Raw genomic sequence first — 13,100 nt, 5'->3', positions numbered from 1 at the left:
TTAAAACCTGCCCTGGCATCCACTTGTATAGCCAGACACCTAGAGTTATGGTTAGCTCAGATCCAAACGCATTTATCTGCCGGAACACCAAGGGAACAGATTGTAAAGTCGTTTCCACTCTTGTTTCAAGCAGTAGGGTTCTTAGCAGATTCTTCAGCTGAGGCTGTAAAAATGGCAGCAAAAACCTCAGCATTGGCTAACACAGCCAGACGAAGCCTATGGCTCAAGACATGGTCAGGGGAAGGGGATCTCACTTCTAAATCACGCCTCTGTGGTCTTCCCTTCACAGGCGACCACCTTTTTGGCCCAAGCCTAACAGAGGCTCTGGAACGCACAGCAGATAAAAAGAAGGGATTCCCAGAAAAGAAAAAGTACCCCTATGCCCAAAAGAATTTTCGTGGCAGGGGCAAACAACAGAGATCTAGCGAACCTCAGCAAACTTTCAAGAAGCACTGGACTGGGCATAAAGGTAGGGGGAGGGGTAACATCTTGTTTAACCCTCCTCAACGCCCCAACAAGCCCCAATGACTCCCTTCTCAGGGTGGGAGGGAGATTAAGGGCCTTCCTCCCACAGTGGAGGGGAATTACTTCCAGCCCCTTTATTCTGGACCTGGTAGGCAGAGGGCACAAGCTGGAATTTTGTCGCCAGCCTCCAGAAAGAACCCTGATTACATGTTTGCCCAGGGATCCAACCAAGGCCGCCGCCCTGAGTCTCCAATTAGGGGACTTATTAGATCAAGAGGTGATAATCCCAGTCCCCAAGGAAGAACAGGGTTTTATTCTCAGATCTTTGTGATACAGAAACCTTCAGGAAGTCATCGGTTGATCCTGAACTTAAGCAATCTGAACCTCTCAATAGCATACAAACACTTTCGCATGGAATCCATATACTCCATAGGGAACCTATTGTATCCAGGGTGTTACATGGCAACCCTGGATTTAAAAGATGCGTATTTTCACATCCCGATACACAAGTCCTACCAGAAGTTCCTGAGACTGGCAGTAAGGATAGGACTAGAAGTCAAACACTTCCAATTCCAGGCTCTACCCTTCGGGTTATCCTCAGCCCCCCGGATCTTTACCAAAGTCCTGGGGGAGGCACTAGCCCCACCAAGACTAAAATCCATCATGATCACCCCCTACTTGGACGACATCCTGGTAGTGGCAGAGTCATACCAGAAACTGAAGGCAGACCTCCTAGTAGTTCAGGAATTTCTGACTTCAATAGGCTGGATCATCAAAAATCCTGCCTAATACCCTCGCATAGAGTAACTTACCTTGGATACGAGATTTCCTCTCAGGATCAGATGATCTTTCTCCCTCAGTCCAAGATTGGGAAGATGTACCAGATGGTAGCCTCCTTACAGACCAATTTATGGGTCTCTTTGAGGGACTTAACAAGGGTAATAGGCTTGATGACCTCCTGTTTCCCAGCAGTCCCCTGGGCACGATTCCAGCAACGTCCACTCCAAAAATTCTTACTAAGGAGTTGGGACGGACGACCAAGTTCCTTGGAACAAAAAGTTAGATCCCCACCAAAATAAAAAGAACTCTTTGGTGGTGGAGATCCTCTCTTCACCTATCAAAGGGGCTAGGCTGGACCATCCAGGTGTCAGAGGATCACCACGGATGCAAGCGCTTCCGGATGGGGGGCATATCTGCAGAACAAATGGGCGCAGGGAATATGGTCCCCATCACAGATAAAAACTTCATCGAACCAGAAGGAACTTATGGCGGTCCAAAAGGCCTTAGTTTTTTCAGGTAGATGTAGAGGGAAGCCACCTACAAATTCTGTCAGACAATATAGCAACTGTGGCGTACCTGAACAAACAGGGAGGTACTCGAAGTCAGGGTCTACAGTCCATAGCACAAAAGATCTTTGTCTGGGCCGAGCTGAATCTAACATCCATCTCGGCTATCCACCTGAAGGGGACGCAGAACGGTCTAGCAGACCATCTCAGCCGCCACCAGGTGAATCAGGACAATTGGTCCCTCAACCCAGAGGTATTTACAAATATCACAACCTCATGGGGTCTTCCAGTAGTGGACCTATTTGCTGCCCAGGCAAACAGGAAAACAGAAAAGTTTTTCTCCATAACTCAGGGGGATTAGGCCTTAGGCATCGACGCCTTTGCCTACCCCTGGAATGTCAAGCTCTGTTACGCATTCCCTCCGGTCAGATTGATCACACAGGTCCTCCAGAAATTCATCCAGGAAGACAGAGATGATCCTGATAGCCCCGTACTGGCCCAAAAGGCCATGGTTTGCACGCCTTCAGGCTCTGGCTGCAAAACCTCCAATGGTCTTACCCTGGAGACAGGACCTATTGACACAGGGTCCGGTGGTCCATCCATATCTCAGAACCCTAAACCTGACCACCTGGTATCTTGAGGAACAGATACTAGGCGCTCAGGGGTTCTCAGACAGAGTAATCAAAATATTAACCAGCTGTCGAAAGCCAGTCACAAGAAAGATGTATGCTAAAATATGGAAGAAATTCCATTTTTGGATGGCGGAGAATCAGAGACATTCTCCAGATATACCAACTATCTTAGAATTCTTTCAAGAGGGCATCGACAAAGGTCTCTCCCTGGGAACCTTAAAGGTACAGGCTGCCGCCCTTAGTGTCTGTCTTCAGTTTTCCCTTAGAGAAGACCCAAATGTAAATAATTTTTTTAGGGCAATTGCCCGAACAAAGCCGACCGTGATAAAAACGTGTCCAGCTTGGAATCTATCCTTGGTACTTCAGGTTTTGGTAACCAGTCCATTTGAACCCTTGGAAGATTTGTCAGAAAAATTGCTCACCCTAAAAACTTTATTTTTTGTAGCTATAACTTCAGCTAGAAGGGTAAGTGAATTACAGGCTCTCTCGATCAGAGAACCTTTTCTCAGAATTTTTGATGACAGGATTGTGCTAAAAACAGATCCAGGGTTTTTGCCCAAGGTAGCTTCTTCCTTTCATAGGACTCAGGACATAGTACTTCCTACCTTTTTGTAAATTCCCAAATAACGAAAAAGAAAAAGAATTTAGTTGTTTAGATGTCAGAAGAGCCCACCTGAAATACCTGGAGGTGACTAAAACCTTCAGGAAAAGTGATACTTTATTTGTACAGTTTTCCGGCTCCCATAAAGGGGAAAAAGCTTCTAAGGCCACTTTAGCAAGATGGATAAAACAGGGTATCACAGAAGCCTATATAGTGAAGAAGGTGGCTCCACCTTTCATTAATGCACACTCTACTAGAGCTTTGTCCACGTCTTGGGCTGAAAGGGCCGGTGCCTCACCAGACCAGATCTGTAAGGCAGCTACCTGGTCTAACTTTTCGAACTTTGTTAGACCTTATCGCCTGGACCTCCTCTCTTCTCAGGAACAGGCATTTGGTCGAAAGGTGCTCCAGGCAGTAGTCCCTCCCTAGACTGGTAAGTTTCTTGCTCATTGTCTCATGGGCTGTCCTGGAAGACGTTTCTGAGAAAAGCTGAGTTATACTTATTGGTAACTCCTTTTCTAGTAGTCTTCCAGGACAGCCGGATTCCCACCCGGTTTATCTGGTACTATGTATAATGTATGATATGTGTGTATATAGATCTATATATGTAGGATTTACAGAATGTCCTACGGTTCTCATGAAATACTGAAGGTGAGGACTGAAGGGACCGCCTTTTATTTAAATTTTGGAATGTTTCCTGTCCCTGGGGGAGGAGCCCTAAGGTCTCATGGGCTGTCATGGAAGACTACTAGAAAAGGAGTTACCAGTAAGTATAACTCAGCTTTTTTTGCGGATGATTTGCGGACATAATGTAAGTCAATGGCATTGCGGATGTCAGCGGAATACCATCCGCTGACATCCGATTTTCTTCCTTTCAGTTCTGTTCCGTTTTTTGGAACAGAACAGAACCCTATTTTTCCTCCGTGTAAAAAACGGAAAGGAAGAAAAATCGGATGTCAGCGGTGTCATCCGCTGACATCCGCAATGTCCATAGACTTACATTATGTCCGCATATCATCCGCAAACGGATGGGATGATATGCGGACACACGGAGCGGATGAGACAACTGTCATCCGCTCCGTGAAAAAAAAAAAAGTCCCGCAGCGGATAAGATCAGCGGAGCGGCCGTGTGAAAGAGCCCTAAAACTGGAATTCTACTGTAAGGGAAAGTGACAGTCTCTTTGAAACACTTCCTGAGCAATATGAAATGAGTGCATATTGAAGCATCCTCTGCTGCTCAATCCTTCTTTTTTTTTTTTTTTTTTTTTTAATCAATTTTGAGCCTAAAAATTTATTATTTATCTATCGTACATTGATGGATGCAGTCTCTGGTGCATATCAATAGGGTTATACTGCCCCCTACAGGAGTAGGACACTAGGCAGAAAAAATGTTCTGGCTACGCCTATGGACAGTCCCAGGGGGTATACCCTCTCTCTTCCTGCGTAGGATGTCAGTCTTAATCTGCCTAGTTAGGGTTAAGGACCTCGTTTCTTGCTGGGATCTCTGGTCCTGGAAATGTTTTTATTTTTTTTCTCTAGATGTTTTTATTTTTTTAGCTTTTTCTCCAGATATTTTTCCTGTGAGATCTACAAGCAACTATGTCGGATCTGGGCGACGGGCTGGATGTTTAGATCCAGTGGTCACCCCAGCCGGCCAGCGAGCGCGTGCAGGCCTTAGCTCCACGTTGGGTCGGCCACGATATAGACCCACTGGATGGGGACTGGCCCCGCGAGTTAAATGTCTCGCCAGGTGGCACACGGCCGGGTCTAGGCCCCAGTCGCAGCATTCCAATTTGGCCGATAGCCCCCCTACTTCAGCCGAGAGGGGTTCTGTCGGGAGATGGCACCTGCCTGTTCCAGTATGGTGAGTACATAGTTCCCCCCCTTCCCCTGGCAGGTTTTGGGGTGGATGCGGGCCCCTCCCTGGAACGGCCGGACCCTCACATTCCCGGGTTCCCCTCTGTCTTGTGATGCACACCCTCTTCTACCTGCCCCCCCTTCCTCATGCTGGGGGCTATTGGGCCTACTCCCGGGGGCTGGGACAACGATCCAGGCTGGATGGGGGGGGGGGTGTATTGATTTTGCAGGTGTATTTTTTTTTTTCAGGTGGGCTCCAGTTGTTTGGTTGAGCTCCTGTTGCTTGGTTGGCTAATGTTTAGCCTTGGGAATTTTGTTGGTGTTCCCACCTCTCAGGTTTAAAACTGCTTTGGGACATCCCAATGGTTAAGAATACCAGGAGCTGTTCCTGTTAATGAACAAAAGAGAAAATGGGATTTTTGACTTACTGTAAAATCCATTTCTCTGATGTTCATTGACGGACACAGCACCCACCCCTCTGTGGAGTTATAATTCTCCTGACACTGCTTGCAACAAAACTGAGTGGCTATAGCAGAGAGGGAGTATTGCCCCTGGGACTGCTCTTGGGTGTAGCCAGAATTTTTTTTCTGCCTAGTGTCTTACTCCTGTAGCGGGCAGTATAACCCAATGGCTAAGAATACCAGGAGCTGTGTCCGCTAATGAACATCACAGAAATGGATTTTACGGTAAGTCAACAATCCCATTTTTCCATGTGTCCTTATGATCCTAATCCCTTAAAACCAACCTTCCCTGTTGAAATCAGATCACTGGAAACAATATATTTGTTTGTGACCCTTAAAAGATATTTTATACTGCTTTGTTTGCAATTACAGTATTGTAACAGTATTGGAACTTTTTTTTTTTCTAGAAATTCTGGAGCTCAGTGCATCACATGTTCCTACAAAGCCACCTCAGGCTTGCTATATCCACTTGAACGAGGTTTTATATATGTCCACAAACCACCAGTTCACGTTCGGTTTGATGAGATACAATGTGTAAACTTTGCCCGTGGAACCACAACAACACGATCCTTTGATTTTGAAATAGAGACCAAACAAGGATTACAGTATACGTTTAGCAGTATTGAAAGGTCAGTGAATGAAAATCTATTTTTAAATCTAATGATAAATATTTGAACTTAATGAGCAGCATATTGTAAGTAATACTATTAGCCCTATTTATATGAACACTTGATACTATTTGTAGGTTTTAACAGATATGCATGTATGCTGCCCTGTTGACTTATTTCATGTGCCTGCCGCCAGATTTTAGTCCTGGAACATAACAGTTGAAGAGGGGTGTGTGTGTGTGTCCGCAAGATCTGGTTTTGCTGAGCTGATCCCCCTGCTGAGCAGAGCTGTCAGATGACTGGTCTGTGTCTGCTCTGCATATGCAGAACAGACACAGCCAGTTCACACCTAACTGCTCTCCGATCTGATCAGGCCAGACGGAGAGAAACGGATCCCCCTTCTGTTTTGTTTTTATTGGAGCGGATCAAAGTTAGCCAGGTGTAAATGACCACAAGTCCATTTGCATTTGACTGCCCATAGAGGAGAATGAAGGGATCAAATTGGATCCGCCTGATAAAATGGAAAGGCAGGCCGACCATGTGAAAGGGACCTTAGAAATCCCTTTCAGAAAGTGATATTTACTGTAGGTCTAAACTATCCACTTGACTACCCAGTTTAGCTAATAATGTATAGTCATAGGATTCAGGGCAAAGTGAATCGTAACCTAACCTTGGCCAGTTGTCACACGAAGAAGAGAGTGGAAATCTAAATGGAGCACTAAATGATTGCTTTTAGAGATGAGATTTCTATTTTACAGAATAATTGCTCTCACGGCCTGGCATGTAACAATAAAATGGAACTTCAAAAACGTTATGCATCAAACCACAAAGTTCCTCAATAATAGCGCTGAGGAATGTAGGTCTATACAGCTAAGTCAAGTCACACATGGATGACCAAAAAGGAGGATTATGTAAACCTATAAAAGTTGTTCATTGGTCAAGCAATATTCTGAAAAACTCTTGAGTAGTTGTCAGTAACAAAAATGCCATTCCTCCACACTAGTACATCAGAGGCTAAATCCACATACCATGTAACAAGCAAGTGTTGGAGAGGAGAAAATAGATAATCTGCCCAGGCAGAGTCACTCGTTCCCCCTGGGTGGTGGTAATCAAAGCACAATATACACCGATGATAGTGTGCAGGAAACCTGATGTTGGCAGCTGGATGGTCTATCAGCACAGCCGTGGGCCTGCTCAACAATCTAAGGGTGGAGACCGAAGACACCAGCAGAGTGTAGGTGGCCAGGGTTTCCGGGTGGCGCGTCGGGCATAAGGCTGCGATGGCCGCTGAGTATACTGTATTGTTTGGAACCAGGGTATGGCAACTGTTCCATTAACAATTTGAGGGCTGTCATAACGACACATTTCGGGCATGGCCCAGGCGTAGTGCCGCCAGTCTGCTTCCCCTGCTGGGTCATTGTCCAACTCTTCCATGGCAGCAGTGTTGATTCCTGATGAAAACTAGGAGAAGTGAACAAGTCCTTGGAGTCTGAGGACTCCTTACAGGAGGATGATCAATCGATCGCTCCCAACCCAATGGAAACCTTTATGCTAATCTTAGACCTTTCGTCACCTGCTGGACCTTACACCAGTATGGGGTCCCTTTCCAGGGATGGGCTGTACGAAAAAAGTGAAAAATCCCTGTAATGAATTAATCTATATTAAAGTGATTCTAAAGCCTTAAGGTTTTTTTTTACCTTTTAATGCATTCTCTGTATCAAGGTAAAACCTTTTGTGTCCAAGATCCACCTCCAGCCCTCCCCTTTTACTTACCCGAGCCCAATCTTAGTGCAGAGCTGTGTCCAAGAGCAGTGGCTCTCTCCCTCCTCACAAGACAGATTGATAGCAGCGGGAGCCCTTGACACCTGCCATCAAATCCTGTGATGGACTGGACTGGAGCTGGCTGGCTGAGGACGCAGGCAGTGCGGATCAGGATTAAGCCCACACGAGTGCCCCTATACAAAGCCACTTCCTTTTGCCGAAGAGTCTGGAGCACCGGCAGGGTACCCCAAAAGAGGCTGCTCTGTGTAAAACTCTTTAGAATCTCTTTAACACCCACTTCTGCCTGTTCGATAGGAGTAGGTTAGCAATGAAACGCTCATCACAAACTGTAGGTGAAAAATAATATATTGTATTCTTTAACATGAACAGCTTAGTCATCGACGATCATATTACATAGAAACAATCCTTTTAGAGGCATAAAAATTGCAAAGATTAACACCCGAAACTATCCGAAAACAAATACCTATAGAACCAAAGACAAGAAGTTGAAACCATCATTAACTGGGTAGATTACCAACCAACAAGCTTATCCAATATTACTTGTCTCTGTCAGGTCTCCACCTCACCTCTGGTCTTTCCAATCCGGTTTAGGCTTCCCATTTTTAGCCTAGTTACTTCCATACCTTATTGAACATGATCTATTAGCAGGCCTCTACCGATTCGCCTGTCCCCTGAAGACAAAGGTACGATCCTTATAGTGGTTGTAACCCTGAAAAAAAAAAGCCTGTTCCTTTTAAAGCATGTTAAACTGCATAGTGCTTGTGTGGTGTCATTTTTCCTTCTCTAAGCTGTAAAAAAAAAAACCTGGTTGATCCTGCCAGTTCCTGTGTGTCCTGACCACAGTAACCGTGGCTGCTCAGTTTTGATTACCGTGGTCAGTTTACTTGCCTCCGTCATTCTGCAGTACTCCTCTCAATGTCCGCTCCTGTGTGTGTGAACCTTTCCCCCCCCTTCTCCTCCCTCCCCTTCTCCTCCCTCCCCTTCTCCTCCCTCCCCTTCTCCTCCCTCGCTTTCTCCTCCCTCGCTTTCTCCTCCCTCGCTTTCTCTTCCCTCCCTCCGCTTTCTCTTCCCTCCCTCCGCTTTCTCTTCCCTCCCTCCCCTTTCTCTCTTCCCTCCCTCCCCTTTCTCTCTTCCCTCCCTCCCCTTTCTCTCTTCCCTCCCTCCCCTTTCTCTCTTCCCTCCCTCCCCTTTCTCTCTTCCCTCCCTCCCCTTTCTCTCTTCCCTCCCTCCCCTTTCTCTCTTCCCTCCCTCCCCTTTCTCTCTTCCCTCCCTCCCCTTTCTCTCTTCCCTCCCTCCCCTTTCTCTCTTCCCTCCCTCCCCTTTCTCTCTTCCCTCCCTCCCCTTTCTCTCTTCCCTCCCTCCCCTTTCTCTCTTCCCTCCCTCCCCTTTCTCTCTTCCCTCCCTCCCCTTTCTCTCTTCCCTCCCTCTTCCCTCCCTTTTCCCTCCCTCTTCCCTCCCCCCCTCCTCCTAAACCATCCCCATGATAGAGGGGCAGGTGCTGCGTCTGTCAATGGACTTCAGAGAAAAGGATTTTACAATAAGTTCTTACAAAAATCCAGGTTTCTCTATATAGTCCATTGACAGACGAAGCAGCAATGCTTCTTTACCCTTGGAACGTCCCAAAGCAGTATAGGCATGAGGGGTGGGAAGAACATAACCAAAAAACAGTTAACTCGTTTCCAAGGCTAAAAACATAGCCAACCGGGTTAGAAAAAAGCTCAACCAGTAACAGCTTACTCACGAACAAAGTTTGACCCCTTAAATAGAAAAAAAACAAGTCTCTTTAAACAGCATCCTGCAAAACCTTGCGGCCAAAAGAGGCATCCGAAGATGCCAATAAATCAATCTTGTAGAATCTTTGTAAAAGTATGCATGGACGACCAAGTCGCTGCCTTACACACTTGAGCAACAGATGCCTGATGACGAAAAGCCCAAGAGGCACTCGGCGCTCCAGTACAACGCGCTCTCGCAGGGAAAGGAGGAACCTGACCCTTCAATGAATAAGCGTGAACAACCATCTGCCTAATCCATCTGGATATGGTCGCAGCAGACTTAGCCAAACCCTTACGAGATCCGTCAGTAAGGACATAAGAGAATCTGATCTCCTAAAAGGCTCAGTGGCCGACAGGTAAACCCTGATCGCCCCAAACCACATCCAGAGAATGCAAGGCAATTTCCTTGGGATGCTTAGGCTTAGGACAGAGTGAAGGCAAAACAATGTCTTCATTTAAATGGAAATCAGACACCACCTTAGGGAAAAAAAAGACTGATTAGGTCGGAGAACCACTTACATCTCTATGAACGACCATGAAAGGCGAACGACAGGAAAACGCCTCCAATTCAGGCACTCTGCGGGCAGAAGTAATAGCCACCAGATGGCAACCTTCTAAGATAGTAGAATGCAATAGAGACAGCGCTCCAATACTAGTGTGAATAAAGAAGTAAAAACTCCTATGAATATCACCATGTGTGCTTCAATAACTGTGTATAAATAAATCAATAAATAGATAAATGTATACAAATATCACTGATGTGCTAAACATATGTGTCAAATGGATAAATATATAAATAATCAATAAATAATGAAATTTAAGGTGCCTGTGCACAGTGTGCTTTAATTGCAAAATATACCGTATATACTCGAGTATAGTATAATTTAACCCAAATACAAGCCGAGGCCCCTTATTTTACCACAAAAAAGTGGGAAAACTCATTGACTCAAGTATAAGCCTAGGGTGGGAAATGCAGCAGCTACCGGACCCAACTGGACCACCACGAGACACAAAACGGGCTGCGGGCATGGTGCAGGAGATGGCGCAGGTCATGGTATAGGCATGGCACAGGTCATGGTACAGGTCATGGTACAGGTGATGGTACAGGTGATGGTACAGGCATGGCACAGTATGTAAAGGCATGGCACAGTAGATGCAGTGCTGCGGGCATGGTACAGGAGAATGTCCTGTACCATGCCCGCAGCACTGCATGAGGAAATGCAGGGGCTGCAGAGGAGTCTCACTTACCTGTCGGTGAGGCCCCTTCGATTTAAAAATCGTGCCGCCCGGCGCCAATACGTCACCGCGAATGCGCCGCCGATGCTCGGGAAACCCTTACACATTCGGCTATTCCCGGGCATGCGCGGTGACACATCGGCACCGGGCGGCGCCATTTTTAAAAAGACAGTGACTCGAGTATAAGCCGAGGGGGGCTTTTTCAGCATGAAAAAACATGCTGAAAAACTCGACTTATACTCGAGTATATACGGTAACTAGATCGGTCCATAATTCATAAATAGTGAATATTCACAAGTGAGTCAATATAATCCAATTGACTGAAAAGTGTTCTTGTTCTTAATAGGTGACAGTAAATAATGCTTGGTGTAATCTTCAGTGGGAAATCCAATTAACTGCAAAAGTGCTCTTGTGCTTGATTAGGTGACAATAGACAATACTTGGTGAAAACTCCAGTGGGATTTGTGCGTGTAGTTCACCTCCACTCACAGCCCACTTACCAGATGACCCCTTGGTGTCGGGCGTTCGTAAGAATACCCAATATGGTAGCCGCTATGGTTCCCTCGGTTTTAAGAGAATCGCCTCTGGGATCTGTCCTATGTTTTCTTGTTGGGGAGTCCTGTTGTGGTCCCTCAGTAGAGAGTGCGGAATGGAGAGTGCCTGTAAAATTCCTCTGGGGTCCACTTGCTCAACCGTTGGTGGTGTGGGGTCTCAGCATATGGGATCAAAAAAGGTAGGGAGGCTCATAGTGTAGTATTAAAGCATATATTTATTGAATAAAGTATCACTTGCATATAAAATGAACATGGCCGGACGATTGGAACGCCGTTCCGCCTTCCAGATGCAGTCCACGGACCGAAAGGGACATAATAGCGTATCACGGGACCGACTCGTTTCGTCAGTGTGCGTCTGACGTCATCGGGGATTTTAAGATAACAAAGGCAGAGATATGTCCCTAATATTCTCAAAAGGAGGCTTTTGAAGAACCGACCAAACCAAATTCAGATCCCACGTAGGCAAAGCGCATCTTCTCAGAGAAGCCAGATGACGCACCCCTTGAATAAAGGTGCGGATCAAGGAATTAGTTGCCAACTGGTGTTGGAAGTTAATAGGGCTGACACTTGGCCCTTGATCGTGCCCAAGGCCAACCGTTGCTCAACTCCTTTCTGCAAGAAAGCCAAGACCCTCTTAACCGAAAACAAGAGAGGGTGCAAGTTTTGCGATTCACACCAGGAAATATACATCTTCCAAGCACAATGATAAATTTTCCTGGAAGTCGCTTTCCTAGCCCTCAACAGGGTAGGGATCACAGACTCAAGCCCCGTACACACAATCAGATTATCAAACAATCTGTTTTTTGTGGCATGCTAGTCTGATGTGGAAAGTGAAAAGGTTATTTTCATACAAATTTTCCCGTACGACAGAATTCTATTTCAGAAGTGATGTCATGTGTTTGATTGCTTTGTATGTGTTCTTTCGTTTCTGAGCATGCCTAGTCTTGCTGTTAAGATTTTTTTCCGTCTAAATCTGTACTAATGAGACGAAAATCGGACGTATTACGGACGACTAAAATTTTATAGCCTGCACATCAGGATTTTGTCAGCCGAAAAGTCGGAGTTGGCTGTCGAAAGCACCATACTAACAATCCGAAAATCGGCAGATCAGTCTTCGGACAAATTTTCCCTACAGATTTTCTTATCATGTGTACGGGCCTTTAGAGAAACCCCTGTCTCTCAGCACCTGGCCTTCAACAGCCATGCCATTAAAGCCATGACCGTAAAGCAGGTTAGAAGATCGGCCCCCTGAGACAGCAAGTCCTCCCATAGAGGCAGCCGCCAGGAAAGCTCGATGACCATCTTTAGCGGATCTACAGGTCTACGTACCAAGACCAGCGAGGTCAGTCTGGCGCCACCAGAATTGCTGGCACCTTTTTCCACCACAAATCTGCGGAGAAACCTCGACAAACGCTGTATCGGAGGAAAGGCATAAAGCAGCCGATATTGGCTCCAAGTAGGCACCAATGCATCTGTGGTGTCGGCCAGAGAATCTCAAGCTGTGGCCACGAACCTTCGTACCTTCTTGTTCAGACGAGAAGCAAACATGTCGACCTCCGGGTTGCACTACTGGGCACACAGGAGATGAAATACCTCTGGATGCAGGGACCATTCATCTTGGTCCTGAACTTGACGACTCAAGTATTCCGCCTGCCAGTTTTCCACACCTGGAATGGGAACTGCTGAAAGAGCTGGAACATGTTCCTCGGCCCAAGTCAGAATCTTGGCCACCTCCTGGGCTGCCCGGGCACTCCTTGTGCCCCCTTGGTGATTGATGTAGGCCAAAGCCGTGGCATTGTCGGATTGAATCCGAACTGGGGAACCTTGTAGCCGATTTGTCCAGGGA

General features: G+C 46.4%; 1 protein-coding gene across 1 annotated transcript in view; it reads left to right on the top strand.

Moving 5' to 3' along the window:
• Positions 1-13,100, top strand: part of SSRP1 (structure specific recognition protein 1) — a 135,194-nt gene that overhangs the window by 71,565 nt on the left and 50,529 nt on the right. Inside the window, exon 8 of the mRNA XM_082269205.1 lies at positions 5,710-5,931. Within this exon, the coding sequence (XP_082125331.1) occupies positions 5,710-5,931 (222 nt within the window). The remainder of the gene's footprint in view (positions 1-5,709; positions 5,932-13,100) is intronic.

Source organism: Pelophylax lessonae, assembly GCF_965119305.1.
Source record: "Pelophylax lessonae genome assembly, chromosome: 9".
Lineage (NCBI taxonomy): Eukaryota > Metazoa > Chordata > Amphibia > Anura > Ranidae > Pelophylax > Pelophylax lessonae.
The sequence above is the reverse complement of the archived record's forward strand: the minus strand, read 5'-3'. Positions and strand labels throughout refer to the sequence as shown.